Genomic DNA, 21,330 nt, shown 5'->3' on the forward strand with positions numbered 1-21,330 from the left:
GCCCTGGGGGCACTGAACATATACATGACAGCCCCTGCCGGCAGCTAACAGTCCAAGATGGCGGGCACAGGGTCAGAGTTACTGAGGTCAAGAATGGGAGAGGTGTCAAATTAGCAGTAGTTTACAGGAGAGAAATAGGCTTAGAGAATTAAGTGAAGGGCTCAAAGCTCCACAGTGAAGTAATGGCAGGATTAGGGCTGGAATCCAGTTCTCCTGACTTCCAATCCAAAACTCTCTTTAAAATGATATACGTAAAATCATATGTGCCTGACTGTATTTCTATACTTCTATAAACATGTGTATGCATGGGTGTGCGAAATTTTCATTTGTAGAGAGCTCACATGCTCTAGCTCCCCCACATGCTCTAACCTGGTTCTCACAATCACCCCATCTGACAGGTATGGGAGCCGAGGTTTGCCAACAAGAGTAAATGGTAGCAACTGGATTCATAGCCCGGCCTTCTGATTCTAGCTCCCTCCTCTTCTGACTGCGTTAATTTGTTGATTTGTTAATTTGTTAATTTGATCTCAGTGTCCATTACCGAATCCCTCTTCAGGACCCCCATGGAATGAAATTCTCTTTTACCCTGTCCCCCTCTAACATTCTCAACAAAACCCCTAACACAAATTGAGATGGTGACGAGGTGAGGTACAAGAAAGCATAACAGGAGCACAGAGCACATCAGTAGCAAATGGGAGTCACCTCAGTCATTCTGCAGGACAGGTATAGGCAGGAGGGTCCGAGGTGTGGCCAGGTTCAAGCATCGGGAATAATCCTGGAGTAAACAGGGTTGGAGGCCCATATCCTTGGTTGGTGGGGGAAACAAACTCATAAAATGATGCTATGCTCTGACTACATTTCCTCTTGTTCCATGGTTTTGCATTTATACCATCTTTATTATAATCTTAACAAGCATCTTAGCAACACATTATCTTAAAAATCCGAGAAGACTCTGCTTTGGAAGAATATTTTAGAGACGTTAGAAAGAGAGCAATTGTTTCCTTCGTCCCAGCCAGCTAGAGTCCTGAGCTGAGGAAAAAGAAGGCAATGGGTATTTCCCACACACCTCCTATGTGGCAGGAACTTTACACAGACTCCTGTGTTTACTCCTCTCCCCATGAGATGAAGAAACCGAGACCATATTATAGAAATTACATAACTTGCTTAAGGACACAGTCAGCAAATGGCCTGTTAGACTTAGGCATTTGGCTAGTTCCTTCCACGCAGTACACATGGTTTTCCCAGTTTGGGGCAGGCTCAGCTCCTAATCTCTGGCTCCAGAGGACCAGGAACAATCACAATCACAATCACTGCTTGAGGTGTCAGCTCTTCTGCAAGAAGCGACTTTGCAGGTCACTAGTGAATGGCAGTGGAAACTTGAACACACTCATGATCCTCAGAAAATCAGCCCCAGGATGAGAACTTTAGAGCTGGAAGAGACCTTACCAAACATACAGCAACTCTTGAATTTTGCAGATGAGAACACTGAGGCCAAAGAATTAGGATTAACTGATCGGCCAAGGTCAAACGATTTAGTGACTCTGGGACAAAACCTCATTTTCCTGCCTAGGATAAAGACCAGGAATTCAGCATACTAGTCATGAATGACTGGGAAATAGAAAGAGAAGGGATAAAATACTTGAGTGTCTCCTAATACAGGTAGGATTGCGAGGAAAGAAAAGTAGAAGCAATGTACATGTAGCTGGAGAAAAGAGCCTGTATATGAACCAAAATTGAAAATACAGATCTAGGGTGGGCTAAAGAGACTCAGTAAGTGACTTCCCAGATTGTGTTTTGTTCCCATTGCACATACAGTTGGAAGCCAAATGCAAGCCACCAAGGTTGCAGTGAAACAGCGAACAATTATAGCACAAATAGTTGTGGGCAGCTGTGGGAGTGCAAGCCACCTGCTCCAAGTTTACAGCTTTGTTAAACTTGGTAAACATTAAAAATGTAATAGGAATGCTCCCAGTCTGTACAGCATCCCATACTCTTCCTGGGAGGCCTTACTCAGGGAGCTGAGGTGGCCTTGTCTTCGACGAGGCTCTTCTCCCTGTGGCCTAGAGCTGCTTTCTTTTGGTGGAGGTCAGGGTTGGCAACAGTCTCTGGTAGAGTCGAAGGGAGGTAGGGAGTATCACAGAATCATATATTTTTAGAGTTTGAGGGAATCACAGAGCCCCAGAATATAATGTCTCTCCTAACATTCTGATAAGGAAACTTGAGATCCAAGAGGTGATGTGTCCAAAGTTATAAGTTTAGGGGCAGAACAAACTCTTGATCTCTGAAATTTTGACCCTTTGTCCTCATGAGGTTCATAGATGCCCACAACAAGGGAGTTCTAGCATTACCTATTCATTACAGCTGAAAGGGGCATGGCTCTCAAGCCCCAGGGGTTTTACTTGTCACGTGACTAGGGGGTGCTATTGGCATTTAGTAGGCAGGGGCCCAGGATGTGAATAAGTAACTTGAAATGAGATCATCCTTCATAACAAATTGTCTTGCCCAGATAACAAAAAATGCCCTTGTTGAGAAATATTTTGTCTACCATTTGACTTTACAGTTGAGGAATCTAAGCCTAGAGACAGGAACAGGCTTGACAAGGGTCCCAGAGGGAGTCAGCAGTCCCCTGACTCCATCCCACTGAGACCCTGAGTGAAATAGCAGCAGGAAAATGACAGTGCTAGATCCTTCCCTTTCCAATTCCTGCTGCACTTGCTCTTAAGCTATTTCTAGGTCTGCACTTACTTGGACTTGAGCCCCTCCTGTCCATAGGGCTGCAGCAGATACTGGTGCACGAGCTTGTCCCTGAGAGTCCCAGCCAGTTTGATTTTCTTTCTTGATCGGTGCAGGTTGATGATAAAAAGTGTAATAGACCCTCGAACATAGTTGTGGCTGAGATGGAGAAGGAGAAGGGTAAGATGGAAATAAGGTGGTCATTCAGATGCTGCTAAATAATTTATAGACTGCACCAAACAGGACTGCCCCAGGAAAGGACACTTATTTTATGATTTTTGACCACCCATGACCATCAAAGATAGAAGGCCTTGTTATTGTTTGTGGTTTCTTGCAGAGAAGATACCCGGTTCCCACCACACTCCTTTCGTTTTTGTTTAAATATATTACAATGACTTTAGAAAACAAAATACCTTTTTCTGAGAATGAAAATAAAACATGCTGACTGCATGGGGAAAAAGGGAAAAATACAGAGAAATACAAAGAAAAAGAATTCTCCTATAATCCAAGTATCTTGAGATACGATAAAATTTTGGTAAACATCCTTCCAGTATTTTTTGTTTATTAATTCAACATTAATTCACGTATTTACTGAGTACTTTGACATATATATATATATATATATATATTTCCCAGTTTTCATCTAATTGAGACCACATTGTTTTTTCAGTTCATGAACATCTTAAACATATTCCCATCTTATTATGTTAGTGTATTTTCTTCTACTTACAGAAGAATGCTAAATTCTTCACTTATATAAATGTACCATAATTTATTTAGTTAACCCCCTACCTTTGGGGACTTACATTTTTTCAAAATTTGCCATAACAAAATTACATATGCTAGTATATAAATATTTTGCATGTCACCATTATTTCAAATAAAGTCCTGGAAGCTGGACACATTAAGACTAGGGGAAGGCACATGGCATGATTCCTAACCAAATCTTCTGGTTCATTCCCAGTGAAGCCTCTCCTTGTGGGAAGATTTTCTGTCCCTACTGTGTTGAACCCTAGGGTTCACACGATTGGTTTTGGCCAATGAAATGTGGGGGATGTGTTCAAATTTCTGTGCAGAAGTTTTATAAGGCAGCCTGTGTTTTGCCATGTCTCTTTTCCCTGTGCCAGAAGACCAACGATGTTCTCAAGAGAGGCTACTCTATTGACCTGCAACCCAGAATGAAGATGATGTAGAGCAGAGCCACAGTTGAGCCATGACAGACAGGTAGTATGCATGAGAAATACACTTTTTTATTGAAAGCCATGGAGATTTGTTGGTCCTCCATTATCATGGCATAACCTCACCTATCCTGACTGATACACACATTTTGCTAACACTGATGTTAACTGCCTAGAAAGCCTGTACCAATTTGCTCTGTTCAACTACCTACAAGAGCACCCATTTCCTCATACCCTTAAGAATAATGGATATTTCCTTTGCCTTTGGGAACATGTCTTGAAAGAAGTGACTTCTTGGACAGGATAGGATGGATAGGACTGGAAGAGATTATGCTGAGTGAAATAGTCAAGCAGAGAGAGTCAATTATCATATGGCTACACTTACTTGTGGAGCATAAGGAATAACACAGCGGACATTGGGAGATGGAGAGGAGAAGTGAGTTTGGGGAAATTGGAGGGGAAGACAAACCATGAGAGACTGTGGATTCTGAGAAACAAACTGAGGGTTTTGGAGGGAAGGCAAGTGGGGGGATTGGGTAAGTCCGGTGGTGGGTATTAAGTAGGGCACGTATTGCATGGAGCACTGGGTGTGGTACATAAACAGTGAATTTTGGAACACTGAGAAAAAGATAAATTAAATTAAGTTTAAAAAAAGAGTAAAGGATATTAACCTTTTAAAATACTCTTATCAATCTAAGAGGTGATAGTAGGATTTTGTGTTGTACTAATTTGCATTTTTTAAAAAATTCACGCTGAGGGGCAGCATTGTTTTCATTTGCCTGTTTGCCATTTTATCTCTTCTTTTGTGAACTGGCTATTCATGTCCTTTGCCCATTTTCTTATTGATTTATAAAAACTATTTATTAAAGATAGTGATCCTTTGTCTGCATGTATGTTGCAAAATTTCCCCCAGGTTTCTTTGATCACTTCAGTTTGTTGACATTGTATTTTGATGTATGAAACTTTAAAACTCTTAGGTAGCCAAATTTATTGATCTTTTTGATTTCAGCTTTTGCTGTTTTACCTACACCAAAATTATAAAACTATTCACATTTTGGAATCCTTTTAAACCAGCACAGGATGTTCAGAAGCCTGGAAGAACTATATGCCTACATGCAAGAGCCTTTCAGCATGTATCAACAAAACTATAATGATTTCCTTCTTTCTTGTAGGAAAAAAGACTTTGTTTCTAAGGGGTCCCCTAGGGCCCCATCTGGATGGGTTAATGAGAGGAAACAGAAGAAATGACCCAGTCCTGCCTTCAAAGGAGGAGTTTAGAGAAACTCTAAGTCAACTTTGCCCAGAGGAAAATATCATTCTTTGCAGAAACAGCATCCCTTAGCCTCTGGGTCACTCACCTCTGCTTCTAAAGGTGCTAATTAAGAGTAGAGTGACTAAGGACAGGTCAACGTGATAACTTGGGTTGTTTCTGTTTTTTAATAAAACAGTTGCTAGGGCTCATCCTGAAGACTTTGATTCCATCTGTTTGTGATGGAAGCTAAGAATGTGTGTGTGTGTGTTGTGTGTGTGTATAAGTCTTTCTAGGATATTTGGCAGATAACTTGAGTTTGGGAACCATTTGCCTAGAACAATCCATTAAGGTTAGAAGAAGAATTCCCAAAGTATATTCCATTGACTTTGTGTCAGATAATTTTCCTTACATCTGTAGGAGGGCACATTACTATGTTCGAAGGCTTTCTGAACGCCTGCACTGATACTCTGATAAATTATTATATGACTTTTCTCCCTGGTTCCTTCTCTGGTGCTTCTTAATCTTCTGAAGCATGTGAAGTAGTTTTTGGAGCCAGCTGAGTTAGGTCAGAAAAGAATGCCCATTTACTGTGCAGACTTGTGTCACTGGAGCTCAGAAGATGCTGCTAGCTGGCGTCCTGCATTTGCTGTCATTAAAAGAACACCAACTATATTCCATTGGTGGGCTTTAAGCTTAGCTTTGCTGAAGAAATTGAATGAAACACCATTAACTACAGGTACTCTGGGCCTCAGTGTGAGCAAAAGTAGGCATGCCTGGGCACCAGTTTTGCCAGACTGCGGTAAACTCTTCTGCTAACTACCATCAGATAACCTCAAAGGCCGTCAGTGGAGGAGGGAGAGCCTCATGCTTGCATTTATGAGTTTTTCCTCTGCAGAGCTGGGGCAGGATGAGCCCTTGGAGACTGAAGAGAAGGGTGGGATGCTGGGAAGTGGTGGGTGGGAGGGAGACCTGAAATCACAGCATTGCTGCAGGGAAAGCTGTCTTTTCAAGCTGCTTGGCAATGGTCTGATTTCCATTTACATAGTTCCCCTGGGGGAAACAAAGCAGTACCAAAAGCCAGCCCAGAGACCCCTGAGCAGAGGCTTTCACAGAATCCATGGAACGTCCTCAGGTAGGAACTAGCATTGAAGACTGCCTCAGCCATCCCTTCTGCTTGGCTGAGGGGCAGGGATTTAAGCAGGGATTTGGCTGTGAAAATACATTCTTGGCTGGGGAGTGTAGCACCAACCTGAAAGTACTGTGTTGAGAATCCAGAGTCCTAAAGAATATATATTCTCTGCCCACAGAAAAATAATCTGGAGGAGTATCTATTGCCCATGAAGATAGGGTCTGACTGGTGGCTTTTGGTTCTCTTAGTGAATGTCCTTTTCTGCTTGGTAGAACATCTACTTTACCCCATGTCTCTCTCATGGTGAGACTTCTTCCTCAGCAGGGAATCCATGCATCTGGAGTTCATATTTCTGGCTGTTCCTTTGCTGCTTGACATCTTCTCTGTGATGCCATGGGGGTAAGAGGAAGTGAATCAGGGAAGGGAGGCTCAAAGTGGGGTATCCTCAATGTAAGAGGTGGGGGACATCATAGGGAGAGGTGCATTTTGACTTCCAGATAAAAAATAGTCACTGTTCTAGAAATGTCTCCAGTGAAGCTGGGAGGCAAGAAAAGGAAAGAGAAGATGGTGCTTTGGACTCCATGGTTATTTCCAGTGAAAGTCCATGTGTTTGAGAACCGGGTTGGTCCATTGACTCCAAATCTAACTCAAAGTTTTTGGGTTCGGTAAAAGTCAGGCCATGTTTTGCCAAACATTTTTTTCCCCTAATTTCAAAGCCCCTGTGTATTTTAAGGGAAATTTAATCCACATGTTTCTGATTCATTTACACTTAACTCATCAAAATATTGTTTTGTAAGAGTCATTTGATGTCCAAGAAGCCTCAGGAACCTTTTTTATGAGCCTTTAAAAAAGTTTCTTCTAAAAAACAGGAAGTCATGTTTTGCCAATAATAAACAAACTTGAACCCCAAAAGGCTCAATTTTGCTTCAATATCCACCAGGTTCCAATTGGTTCTGAACTTGGCTTAAGACCTCAACTCCTCCCCAGAAACATACATTGTTTCAGCCGAATGGTTTATAAAAAAACAACGTTTCCCAGTCAAAATGTATTTGTTCTCTGAACAAGAAGATCTAAGGTGAGAACTGCTATACTGCGGGGCTCCTGATCTATTGACTCTAGAACAGAAGGCAGCAGAGCACCTGCTGGTATTGGTGTGCATATGGAACTTTTGGTTCTCAACTGATCATAAAACACACCACTCTCCTAGGTCAGAAACAAACCACAATGTAAGAGAGTGCCATGAAAGGCAGTGAGGTATTCAAATAGAGGTTGCAAAACTGCCAAGGAGGTTGCAAAAGGAAATTCTGCTGTACAGGACATTGGGCCTAAAGATCTCTGAGGGTTCTTCCCAAGTGTAAAATTCTTTGCATTATTAATGGTATTATTATTTGCATAGAGGGGTGATACCATAAGACTTCTGGAATTCAGTCTGATAATATAAGTGCAGATATCTGGCAAGATGCTTGGCACACAGCAAGTGCCCAGTCTACACTGGAGTGCAGGAGTTGTTTCAATGTCTCTCTGGATTGTTCTACTGCTAAGTTTATACTTTCTCACCCAATCCCTGTTTTGACCAAGGATATATATTTTCAGAGTATTGGTCAGGAGTGACTAGTGTGAACATGCCCACTCTGGGACATTTCTGTGACCTTGAGTTGTTGACCATGAATAAACCAAGTGAATCAGTAGTGCTTCCTCATGACTGTCGTGGAATATGAGGGGCGCAGGCATGGTACATGGCTTCCCAGGGAGAAGGAGCAGACACACTTGTCCTACCTTTGTGCTTACCTTTCTGGGGTACCTGACACCCACAGACATGGAGGATATCTACAAACCCAGCCATCTTGTGCATCCATCGTGGGCTTACTTTCTAATAGGAACAAAAAGACCTTCCACCCTGTTATTCTCATTGCAGCCATATGTGCAAGAGATCACTCAAGCCTCATCTTCCTTTTTTAATGGGGAAGAGGGGCGGTACTGACAGAAGCACAGTGGCACTGTTTCCCCAGAGAGGTTCTGAAGTGGATTCCCACAGAAAGCAGAGGAGAGCTGGTGATTAGAGAGAATATTAAATCCAGATGATTTTAGTGACTGGTTTGAGGTCTCCTGCTAGTGAATGGTAGAATTCTTAGCCATTCTAATACACCACCGCGTTCTGGATGATATGCTGATATCAAAGGGGAAGATGTAAATCATCCATGATGTCTTGATGCCCTGATTCTGCATGCATGCATTCATTCATTCATCAAACATTTCCTGAGGTCTTCATGCCAGTTTACCATATTAGACACCAAGAATACAAAAATGAATGAGACACTGGCCCTGAGTTCATGGTATATTTAGAATATTAGTGACAACTCCCTACAAGCATGTTAAAGAATGTGAGGATGAGCACTGGGATGAGACTATGTGAGGAGCCCTCTCTGAGGACATGGAAATCCTGCTAAGCCCACGACCACTGACATTTCCGCCCTGGTTCCTCAGACCAATAGTATAAAGGGCACAACTGATGTGTTTCCCAAAGGAGACAAAAGGTGCCAAGGGTAATATTTCTCTCTTGAAGCTGGGGGTCCTCCTTTTGAGTGGTTACCTCAGGGCCAGGGTGGAGACAAGGAGTACAATGTATCCTTGTGTGGTGATCAGATAACTCCAGCCAGAGCCATAAAGCAGTCACTCCCTGTCAGGTATTGGATTGAGCTTCCTGTTGAGCAAAAGGCACGTTGAAAGCCTCTGGCCTCGGCCCAAACCAGCCTCCTCTCATCCACAATAGGCACTTGTATCTACAGACAAGACAACTGGCCCCTGGCCCCACTATGTTCAGAGTGATTCTTTGAAAAATCTTATCATGATAAATTAATTGACTTGGCTCCTCTCTCATCAAGGAAGGAGAAGGAACGTCTATTGTAACCTGACCACTGGAGCTCTTTGTGCTATCCACTGCCCATGATCAGCCCCTGATAGGCCCACCGGAATAAAGTTCTGGCTGGAGGCACTGGCTTCCTCCTCCCATCCTCCACTGGCATTAAGAGAAAGAGTTCTTTTTCAGAGTTGCCTACTCTGCTCCTTAAATAGGAAGTGATGTAGAAGAGCCAAATATGGTCAGATGGGTTTGGCTTTAGGATCTGTTTTCAGTTTTTACATTCCGATCCTCATGTTTTAAAATTCTATCTGCCTTACTTTATTTATTTACTGATAATTATTTTTCCTGTTTATTTACAGACAACTTCAATGACAACCAGTGCTTCTGATCAAAAAGAGAAGGATAGACACACTGTACCACACTGATTGTTCTAAGTCCAGCCCAGTAAAAAAAAAGAAAGTCTAACCTTTATTTAACCTCCTATGATTTAAAATAGTTGGAAAGATTTCTGAAATTCTGAAAATGGTTCTAAAGCTGGCATAACTTCCTTTGGGCTTTCCAGCTTGGGACACACAGGTCTAGGGCTAGATTTCTAATGGGAGAGCTTTCCAGCGTGCACCTTAGAAATGTAGACTTATTTCCTCAAGCTCTGCTGCTGGATCATAGGAACATATTTTGTGTCTCTAGCTTTGGTTCAGGTGTAGATACACACAAAAAGCCTCGTGGGCCTTATCAACTGGAAGAGAGAAAATGTTCAATAAAAATTTGTTGGATGAAAAAGTAAATGAACAAATGGCATGTGTTTTTATGAACTTTTTGTGTATCAATCCTTTGAGAGTGAGAAAATGGTTTTACCTGGGGAAAAAGCTATTTATCAGAGGTCCTTTGAAACCTGCAAAGAGCAGGTATAATGACTCCAGAAGCAGTTTACAGTTAGTCTTTTAGGGGTCCCAAATGGTATGGAATTCTAAGAGCAGCCTGAAGCCTGAAGCCCCTCGGGAGTGGCTTTCTGTGACATGTCTCTGAAGACTTACTTGTGATGGTTTGTGCAGTGAGCATATATCCTTAGTTTGTCCCGGATCACTCGGCCTGGCCGTGGCTTCCGTTGGAGCCCAGCCACATGCACAGCCAAGACTTTGGGGCCGATCAGGCGCTTGTAAAGGAGAGAGAGCCAGTAGTCCTGAGGAGAATAGAGAGGTGGAGGGTTAGAGAAAGAAGCATGTTGACTGTCATGAGTAAACATATCAATACATAGGCCAGAAACCACTTCTTACCAGGGGTACAGTGAATCATGACTAAAGATACCCTAATCCTCTAAGCATGTCAACTCAATTAAGTGCTCACCTTGGGTTGATCATGAAATGGGCACTGTCTAAAGTGACCTTTTCAACTGACTAAATGAATTTGGGGAAATTTAAGTGGGGTGGACCCAGACAGGCATGCAAAACAAATGAATCAAAGTTTTTCACATACGAAATAATAACCTTTTGGGGCCTTACATTTTCAACTTTCTTTTCCTATGACTTGACTTTTGCACTGGTTTATGACTTATGATTAACTGTAGAGTAGAAGATTTCCAATCTTTAGGATTGTCATCAGTATAAGAATCCAAATGTCATCCTCCCAATATTGTTACTAAACACTATTAGTGTGGTGGGAGGGGGATGAAAGTCCTCCAGGCAAGACACCAGGGTCCTGGATTCCAGAGTCAGAAATGCAAACAGAAGAATGTTTACAAACCATGGTGCTACTTCTTGGTCATCCTCAATAATTCTGAAATAAAAAGAATAATTCTAAACTAACAGAATGTGATGTTTTTGACCATTCTGACATCCATTTGTAACTGACTAATAAATATTCAATCTGTGATCCACACATGTATTTGAACTTACAAAGCCTCTTCACTGCCACCTTAATTTCTATGGTATTTGCTATTATCACATTTTGTTTTTATACTTGATACAAGATATATTTTGTATTTGTTTTTATACTTGATACAGGATATATTTTGTATACTTGATACAAGATATATTTTATATTTTGTAATTGGATTTGCTCTTATATCCAATTATGGGGTAATGACTTCAGTGTTTAAAACTCCCCATGTAAAAAAGGGCTCCCTAATTTGTTTGGGGGCTTCCTCCCTCCCCATAATTCTGGATTTCCAGAACCATGCCATTCAGTGTGGACATGCTATTCAAGGTCTTAAAGACATCATGCATGTTTTCTCAGTCTTCATCTTTCCAGGCAGAAATCTTTTAATGATCTTCTTCTTCTTCTTCTTTTTTTTTCCCCCTTGTGTGGTCTTCTATTATATCAGCTGCTTAAAAATGTCTGTTGAATTGCATAAATCAGAACAAAGTCTCAAAGTCCCTTTGCTGGCAGAATAGCTCTATGTCTGCTCTGAGTAGTGAGCTATAAGACTTGCTTAACCACCTACCTTAGTTAACTCTAAGTGTCCTCAGAATGGCTGCTAAATATGGTCTCCTAATATTTAAAATGCCAAATATTTTATCACCATCAATCATATAAATGAAAAAAACTCATTGGTTCTATTTGCTCTTATTTGATGGCAATTTCCGTATTTTTAATTTGCAGTAAACTTTGTGAAGTGATTATCACAATCATCCCTGTTTTCAATGGGATATCCACCTTTTTCTAATTGATTTGCAATACATCTTTTAATATTATTGGTAAGAGCCTTTAGAATGAAAAAAAAAAAAGAGTCTTTAGAATGTATATTGAACAAATATATTCCATCCAAGTTTGTAGCTTACTTTTTATCAATGTTTATGATTTTTTTGACATAGAAAATTTTTCAAGAAAATTTTAGATAAATATATCCATTTATTTCTTTTGATTTATTTCACTTCTTTCATTCTTACAAAGTCCTTTCTCACACAAAGATCAGATCAATCTTCACTGATATTTCTTATAGTTCTTTTTATATAATCATTTAGAAGTGTAACGTCTTGTGGGGTGGGAAGTTGGGCCAGCCTGGTAGTGGGTATTGTGGAGGGCATGTATTGCATGGAGCACTGGGTGTGGTGCATAAACAAGGAATTCTAGTACACTGAAAGGCAATTAAAAAAATTAAAAAATTTATATAAAAAAGTGTAGCCTCTTAATTCATTGAAAACTATTAGCTGTATGGTACTAATAATTTTCTAAACTATTTACAACAACTAGCTGTAGAATCATACAGTTGATAACCTATACTTGAACACATCTTGATCACGTACCAAGTTTTATATATATGTAAAAACATAAATATATCTATAATATATATTATAACATTATAATATGCAATATAACATCAGTTTTATATCATTTTCATTATTACAGTTAACATCTTAATATCTAGAGTTTCAAGTTCATTTCATTTATAATTTTTCTTTGTTCAAACTTTCTTTAATTAGTCATATCCATTTATTTTTCCAAATGAACTTTGAAATCTTTTTGTCTTGTTTGTTGCACAGAAATTTGAGGCTAGGGTGAATTTTATTCTGTTTGGTTAGCTCATTTATTTTCTATCTTTTGTATTCTGCCAGAATGCTTATAGAAGTCATGTTTTATCCTTGATATTTGAAATGTGTCAATGTGGTTTTCTGCATTAATTTGCTGATATTTGGAGAGTACTTTTGATCAGAAAGACTAAGGTCTGGGGCACCTGGGTGGCTCAGTGGGTTAAAGCCTCTGCCTTCGGCTCAGGTCATGATCCCAGGTCCTGAGATCGAGCCCCATGTCGGGCTCTCTGCTCCGCGGGGAGCATGCTTCCTCCTCTCTGTCTACTTGTGATTTCTCTCTGTCAAATAAATAAATAAATAAAATCTTTAAAATAAAATAAAAGAGACAAAACATCAAATTTCAAAAAAAAAAAGAAAGAAAGAAAGACTAAGGCTTTTTTTTTTTTTTTTTTTTTAACCTATGAGGATTTTCTTTAAATATAGCTTTGACTTTATTTCTCTCTGTTTGCTCCACTCATGGTTTTAGGAAGACTCCTAAAACCATTGTTGTGAGCCCTCCATCCTGGGCCTGCACATCTATTATCACCTTTCTCATCACTTTTTAATCTTTTTGTTTTCCCTCTGCAACAGGACATCTCAAGTTTGTCCTCTACATTTAGTCCAGGATCATTTCTGTCATTTACCAAGTCTAATGAGTATTTTAATTGTTATGACAATTTTCCTTTCCTTGTAATTTTATCTCATTTAGCTTACCTGATTGTCTGGCACTGATTTAAAAATTTTTTCATTTTATGTGTACTGTGTATATGTTTTCCGTAATATATGACAAATATTTATAAAAAAATTTTCATGTACATATAACTTACATGAGAGTTCTGAAGCATATGAGAACCTGCCACCCACCTGAAAAGCTACCTTAACACCCAGGCAGTGGCATCTTCTTAGGTGATTCTTCCCTTTCCCCATTTTTGTGTTTTCTATTCACATTTTAGTTCATATTTTAGTTTTATCCATACATTTGCTCTTAAGGAATACGTTATTAAATCTGTTAGCTTTATAAAAGTGGTATCATGCTGGATGTCATTTTCTGTGAGTTACTTTTTTCACTTAACATTGTGCTTCTAAGATTCAGCCAGGTTGTTATCTGTACTTATTGTTCATTCATTTTCAATACTGTATGATACTGTGTGTGAACATGCTACAATTTGTTTATCCATTCTTCTGCTGATAGATATTTGGGTTGTGTCCACATCTTTTCTGTTTTGAACAATATGACTTTGAATATTCTTATTCCTATTTCCCAAGACACAAGTGAAGAAATCTGGAGAAGCATTGCTCCAACTGTGATTGGAAACCAGGTGCAGCCTCAGCAGCAGGGTGTTTCTCAGAAATACACATTCATAGACTTTATCCCACTTTATCCCAGACCTACTGAATCAGAATCTCCAAGGGGTGGGGACCCCAAATTGTGTGGCTCTTTAGGTAATTCTGATGCTCATGAAAGTTAAAGAAGCACTGTTCTACCAGAGTACATACCTAAGGGTGGAATTGCTGTGTCATACCCAAGTAGACAAAGACTCAACTTCAGGATAAGGCCAAACTCTTTTCCAAAGTGATTTCAATTATTCCATCTTACAGTTCCTCCAGCAGCATCTGCATGAGTTCCCTCTCCTAACCAACACCTGTTATTTTCTGACTGAATTCTTGCCAAGCCAGTGGGCATAAAATGTCTAGCTCTTTTTGTGTGTTGTATAAGAAGTCCTTCCTCAGGTCCAATTCATAGATATTTTATATTCTTTAATAATTTTGACGGTTTTATCCCCCTCTAATCATTAAATCTTTAATCAATCTGGAATTAATCTGCTGGTGTGGTGTGTGAGGTAGGTATCTAACTTCCTATTTTTCCATGTGCATAGTTAGTTATACCAGCATCATTTACTAACTAGTCTCTTCTTTCTGTAGCAGTGTGCAGTGTCCTCTGTGTCATCTGTCAAACTTCCATATGTTCATGGGTTTGTTTCAGGGCTCTCTATTCTGTCCCACTGTGCTGTCCTGTATCACTGCTGCACTGTTTTAATTACCATTGTTTTACATATGTCTTGAAATCTGGTAGAGCAACATCTCCTATCTTATTCTTCAGGAATGGTTTTGCTAATCTTGGGCCTTTACTCAGGCACAGACATTTCAGAATCAGATTCTTAAATATCTAAACAAAATCTGCTGGGACTTGGGAATTTCAATGAATTTATAGCTCAAATGAGAAAAGTTTACATTTTTATAATATTGAGTCTTCTCTCATAAATACAGAAGGCAGTGAAAAGTAAACTTCTTCCAGTCAAGGAATCTTTTCTCTTTCTTTGTTTCTTGTTTATTTGTTTGTTTCTTTCAAAGTTCACAATCTAATTTTTTTTCTATTAAGAAAGTATCCTAGATCTTTCACAATGAAAACAAATCTTGAAAGGAAGAGAAAACATGGAAATGTTTTCTGTTCAGAGACTGAAATCAGGAAGTATTTTATTTTTAGGAGTTTTAGTTAACCATTTAGTAGTAAGCATAAGCAATAAGGAGAATCTAGTGTTAAATCCCAAACTTGCTTTGTTGGCACATTCACTGATTTTTCCATTTCTAGAGTAAGCACTTTCAAAATGCTTCTATACTTCTTCTCTCCCTTTTTTTCTCTGCTTTTCCTTTTGGTATTCTGTGCAAACTATTTGTGATGATCTCGTTAATTCTAGTTCCAAAAGTGTCCATGGATCTACAAAAGCCTTCATTTTCTCACCTCCCACCCCATCACATCCCACCCCACCTCCCTGAATTCACGGATAGAGTGCTCAGGTAAAGCATGTGATCTAGGCAATAGTTGTGTGTTTCTCAGATGCTGTAGGCAAATGTTTGCTTTTAAGAAAAAAATGTTGACAGCTCATAGACATATTGTTTAAGTGCACATACATTTGTGATAACATTGTGTATATATGCAATTGTATACACAATAGGTTGATAAACATGAAACTTAGGATAATGGTCACCTTGAGTGGGGCAGGAGGAATCAGGGGAATGGCATAATAGGAGAATGTAGAGGCTGATGGTACTATCTTAGATTTGGGGTTGTGTGGTAGAGGAGTCACAGGTGCTGATTGTTACTGTTTTGCTTTCAAAGTAACATGTAGGCCTTGATAATTTTTTGAACATGTCAAATAAAATATTAAGAAGATAATAAAGGAAAATTATGTATGCATTTGTTTACCAGAGTTTCCCTGCTGAAGATGACATTGTCAATCCACACATAGGCTGGCATTTCTTTGAAATGTTTTGCCCAAAGAGAGATGGGTTTACAGTGATAAGCTGTTAGTTCATCATCTCTTCTCTCAGGGGAATGGAGGATTTGAGTTGGTGCCAGTTGATGGTAGGTTAAAAGTCAAGGTGAATGTGAAAATTTCACCTTTACTTAGTTCCATGTACCGTTTTCAGACTCCTCTCTTACTCTTGTTCTTCTCAGTTCCCTTATTTACCTTACCTCTTTTTAAAAATTCCACCATCCCTGCCTCTCTGTCCTTATCTCTCCTTCATTTATTTATACCAGCTCTCAGCAGAATCAAATTATATTCCCCACCTGCCTCCCCCTGATCATTTCTCCCTCCTTTCTCCTCTTTATTTTCCTATGAATATGTTCCATTTGTATAATCATAAATAAAATTAAGCAAATGAAATGATCCCTTAATTATCTCTTAAGGAAATGACATGAAAATGTAGAAAAGATGACCTCTATGCATAGAACAGATAGGAAAAAATAAAGAATGCTCATACATACCTAACAACAGGACATTATATGAAAGAAGGATGGAATATAAATAGATGTTTTCAGACAGTAAGGGTCAACAAGAAGGAAGGCTAATATAATGGCTTTTTATGTCAATAATAAAAAAAATCTAAATCAAGGAACACACTGCAATTTTTAAGGGACAAAGGGAGACACAAACAGAAATTTTTTAAGTGTATCAGACATAAGAGGAGGTGGAAGAAAAATAGTGTCCATTTATTAGCTGGAGAGGGAAAACTAATAACAGATGACACTAAAAAGACAGAGGTTTTAAATCTTTTCTTTCTCCTTACTATTTATCAAAAAGTCAATTGTTGTCTGAAAGCTAGACAATGCAGTATATGGAGTAAGTTGAACCAAAATAAATGGGAAAAGAGAAAGAAACTGACACAATTTTGCAAAATTTACTGGGCTAATCACAGAACTGTGTGCTCCTCGAGGTCAAAGACAACTTACCCATTGCCATAGTCCATGCCTAGTAGAGCTCCTGGCTTTCTGGTGTGGTTAGAATTAAATTATGGAATGTGTGCTATGTCTAAGGTTTCATGCTAGGCATTAGGGATAGAGTGGTGAATAAGACACACACAGTTCTTGCTATTTTGAGGCTTATATTTATCAAGAAGAACAGTCCTTAAGCCAAGGAGTTAAGCAATTAATTAATTTCAATCATGTAATGGTAATGGAGAAATCTATGAGACTGTTATCTAATAGAACTTATGACCCCATCTAGGTAGGGGCAGAGGGAGGGTAGGTGAGGAAAGAAATCTTTCATGCAGTGAGAGACTTCATTTAAGATTTGAGGAAAGGAGGGGAGGGGATAGAAAGTGTTTTGATCAAGAGACTTATGCAAAGTCTCTGAGATGAGGAGGAGTCTGGAATGCTTGAGAGTCTGAAAGCAGACCAGCTCAGCGCAAAGACAAGATGAGGATGGCAGGGCCAGTTCTTGTAGACCACAGGATTGTAGAATTTGTCTTAAAATAAATGGGAAGCCACTGTAGAATTTTAACAGAATAACTGACATTATTCAATTTACATTTAGCAAGTTGACTTTCACAGCTGTGCAGAAAATGGATTGGAGAAAACCATTTATGAAGTTAGTTTAGAAGAAAAATGATGGTCATTTGATTAAGGTGAGGAAGTTAAATTAGAGAGAAGAAGAGGGATTTGAGAAATATTTAGGAGATAAAATTGATTGGACATGGTGATTGATTGGATACAGAGAATGAGCATGAAACCCGGATTTGGAGCTTTTTCAATGCTCACATCTTTAATTCCAGAGGATGGGATGGCTATGGCAAGACAAGAGCAGTGTGTCCCTTAAATTCTCAGCCACACTTCCTCCTAACCCAACTCCAGCCTGCAAAAACTTACTAAGATCAAGTTCTTCCAGGAACAAGCACAGAACATACCTGAGAGAAAACAATCACAGAACGATAGTGATACCTAACAAATGTACACTGCATAGATATTTCCTAATGTGTCCCTGAAATTTAGTTCTGAAGTTTCTTTTTATTTTTGGTACATACAAATCCAATGCATAGTTTTGAAATGTTTGTCTTTACTCACTTACTTCACTCACTACTTCTCACATTTATTATTCCATTACTCTAGAGCTGGGCAAGGGGACCCTTGCGTGTTAGAAAGCTAAGCTCTGGTTTTCCTTCAGCAGCACCCCTCTCCATGGGGTAAGAAGTCCACAGAACCAAAGGCCCATCCTTTTTTTTAGACCATGTTCTGAGTCTCCATGGCCCCAGAATTCCCTAGCTTATTGTCGGGACTTCAGGACTTCATAACATAGACCTCAACCTGGAATCCAGTTTCCTAAGAGTGGACAGTAGTTCAGAGGTGTGCACTACTAGGCTGAAATGGCGTCAGGGGGCAGCTGATTATGGAGGTATGAACAGGGTTTAGAGACTGGGTTATCTACACTGCATGGCCATGACACTCTTGATTATATACTCAGGGTGGGAGGGGTGCTGACCTATGGTCTTAGGTGCTTGGTGAGGGAGCTATGAATACATTCTTTCCTTCTACAAGCATTTCCTGAGCACATATCAGTGGCCTGCAAAGTATCCTGTTGAGTCTGGGTGATACAAAGATGAACAAGACATCTTCCCATCCTCTAGGAACTTAGTGGTCAAGATACATGTAAACAATTCTCTGTAAAACAAGGCTGACTAAAGTAAACTCCACATGAACAGAAACCACTTGTAGTACTTTGGGAATTCAGAAGAGGAAATGATTATTTATGACGAGGAGATTCAGGGAAAGCTTCACAGAGAAACGAAAGTGGAGAAATAATTTGCTTAGAGTTGAAAGATACACATTCAAATGCTGGACAGTGATTTATTCTCTCTAAACTTCAGTCTCCTTGTCAGGGTTTAATGAGATAATATATCTGGAAACATCTGTCATGATGCCTGGTTAATAAAATATTTAATACATGTTGTTTATTCTTCTCTTTATTCCTTGAAATACTTTTTTAGCCTCCTGAAAATAGTTACATTCCAGTATGTACATAGCTCTGTTGCAAGTTTCCCTGAAAACATAAACATAACTGGTATGTGTGTGTGTGGGGGTGGGGTGTGCATGTGTGTGTGTGTGTGTGTGTGTGTGCGCGCGCGTGCGCATGGGTGTGTGTGTGTGTGTGTGTATGTATACATGTGTGCCTGTGTTGGGAGATTAAGGATGGTTGGAAGGAACCTCCTTGAGATCAAGACTTACTTTTGCAGCCCCAGTGCCTGTGAACATAGATATTGGCACTCAATAAATGTTTGATTGAATGAATGATCAAATGAAGATTCCCCTCCTGAAGATGATGGGAGGGCATCTAGGGCTGAATGGAAGTGAAACAATAACTTTGCAAGATTCAAAGGTTATAGTTTTCCTAAGGACTGACAGGCCTTGTTGCAGCTGCCTAATCTTGTCTAATCTCAATGTTTCCCTCTTGTGAGATGTATAAATGCACTGGAATGGACAGCAAAATGACAAATATTTTTCCTTCACAGAGCCTCTTGTCTGGCTTCCAAAGTCACAAAAACTTAGTTACATTCTATGGTCACAAATGCTACACCAACAGCCACCTTCATCTAGATATCTGACCTCAGAGAGCCAAGAAGAAATGAAGTGGAACATCGCCGTGGAGTTTTGCACTAGACGTGGCGGTATGCCAGAGCTCACATGTGAGGACAAGAACCCCGTGGCTCCAACTTCCTCCACGGAAAGGGAGCTGCAGGGAAGATCCACACAATTTCCATGTGACTAAAGTATCTTTGGAAATATTAAAATCTACAATTTTCCCTGCTGCCTTCCCTAGAGGGGATGAAATCCCTGCCTATCAATTTTTTTTTTTACCACCTTACTCACAACTATCAAATGGTTTCCTGTTGCTTGTAGGCTAGAGACCAGGGGCTAAAACTAGTGGTTTTTAACATGAATTGGCCCCTTACCACCCTGCCTTTCCAACCTGGCCTTTTATGCTCAGGGACATTGATTTTTTTATTTTCTCTCTCTCTCTCTCTCAACCTCAGTTAGGGCCTTCCAGTTTCTCTAATTAACCCCCAACCCCATCCTACACACCCCTCCCCCAGTATGTAGGATCACTAGGGCACACACATATGCTTTTTTAACTCTTAGCCCAGATGTTAGCTTTAGGGTAATTTTCCCAAGGAAGCCTTCCTGGACCACCCCCATTCCCTGCCTAGGCTAAGTCACTTTTCTGTGTTACATGTTCTCATAGAACAGCAGAAATAGTTTCTCGTAGGAAGCCTGATTTGGTTTGTATTTACACATTTATGGGTAGGATTTCTGGTTCACAGTTCTCTTCTCTTCTACGCTATGACTTCTATCATGGTGGGACTGTTTTCTCAGAGCTGTGTGCCTGAGTCTGACACAGCACCTAGAACATAAAGGTGCTTGATAAAGAGGCAGTACTAGCAGGGCCTAAAGGTACTCATTTTCCCCTTAATCTGGCCTCCTGCCCTTGCTCCTCTTACTCAGTCTTAACAACAACTGGATTTTGGGCTATCTACTTTGAAACAAATTACAAAGTTTTTCTGTACTCAGCTCCATCAATCCCAGCCCTAAGTAAGGGTGGGAGGAAGCACTAGCTCAGCTGGGGCTCTGTGATGCAGTCAGAGGGAACAGCGAGGAACTTCTAGCTCAGGACAATGGGGATGATGCCCAAACCAGAGAACTGAGTGGAATTAAGACCCAGGAAAACTTGCAACCTGGAAATGCAGCCCAGACGGTGATTGCTCAAGGGGCACCAGAAGTACTGTGGTATGACCGAGAATTCCAGGAATACTGTAAGTGAAAGCAATCACAGGCTTGCACAAAGAATTACAAAGACCTGCCTTTAAACTGTTCACTGAGACAAGGTAGGTGATGTTGTCTGGCTCCAAAATGCTGGGGGCAGAACTGAGAGGTTTGCTGTAAAATGAAGCCAAGTTATATGCTTTCAGTGAGAGTTATTTTTGGCAAATATGCATTATCTGTTCTTATTTCAACAACTTTGATATTCAGATCATGAAGATCTAGCGTGTCATTGAAACATTTCCTAGTGCTGAATATTAAGAATGAATTGCCAAATGATATAGCCACTGTGGAAAACAGTTTGGCAGTTCCTCAAAAAGTTAAACATAGAATTACCCCCAACACAGCAATTTCACTCCTAGGAATATACCCCAAGGAACTGAAATCAGGGACTCAAACAGACACTTGTACGTGAATGTTCATTATAGCATTGTTCACAATAGCCAAAAGGTGAAAACAGCCTAAGCGTCCATCACCAGATAAATTAAATGTGGTCTATCCATACAGTGGAATCTTACTCAGTCAACAAAGGAACGAAGTTCTGACATATGCTACAATATGGATGAACTCTGAAAACACT

General features: G+C 39.9%; 1 protein-coding gene across 1 annotated transcript in view; it reads right to left on the minus strand.

Moving 5' to 3' along the window:
• HPSE2 (heparanase 2 (inactive)) overlaps positions 1-21,330 on the minus strand; it is a 660,133-nt gene that overhangs the window by 20,026 nt on the left and 618,777 nt on the right. Inside the window, exons 10-11 of the mRNA XM_032313019.1 lie at positions 10,187-10,332; positions 2,746-2,892 (exon numbers count right to left, since the gene is read on the minus strand). Coding sequence (XP_032168910.1) covers positions 2,746-2,892; positions 10,187-10,332 — 293 coding nt within the window. The remainder of the gene's footprint in view (positions 1-2,745; positions 2,893-10,186; positions 10,333-21,330) is intronic.

This window comes from Mustela erminea, chromosome 14 (genome assembly GCF_009829155.1).
Source record: "Mustela erminea isolate mMusErm1 chromosome 14, mMusErm1.Pri, whole genome shotgun sequence".
Taxonomy (NCBI): Eukaryota; Metazoa; Chordata; class Mammalia; order Carnivora; family Mustelidae; genus Mustela; species Mustela erminea.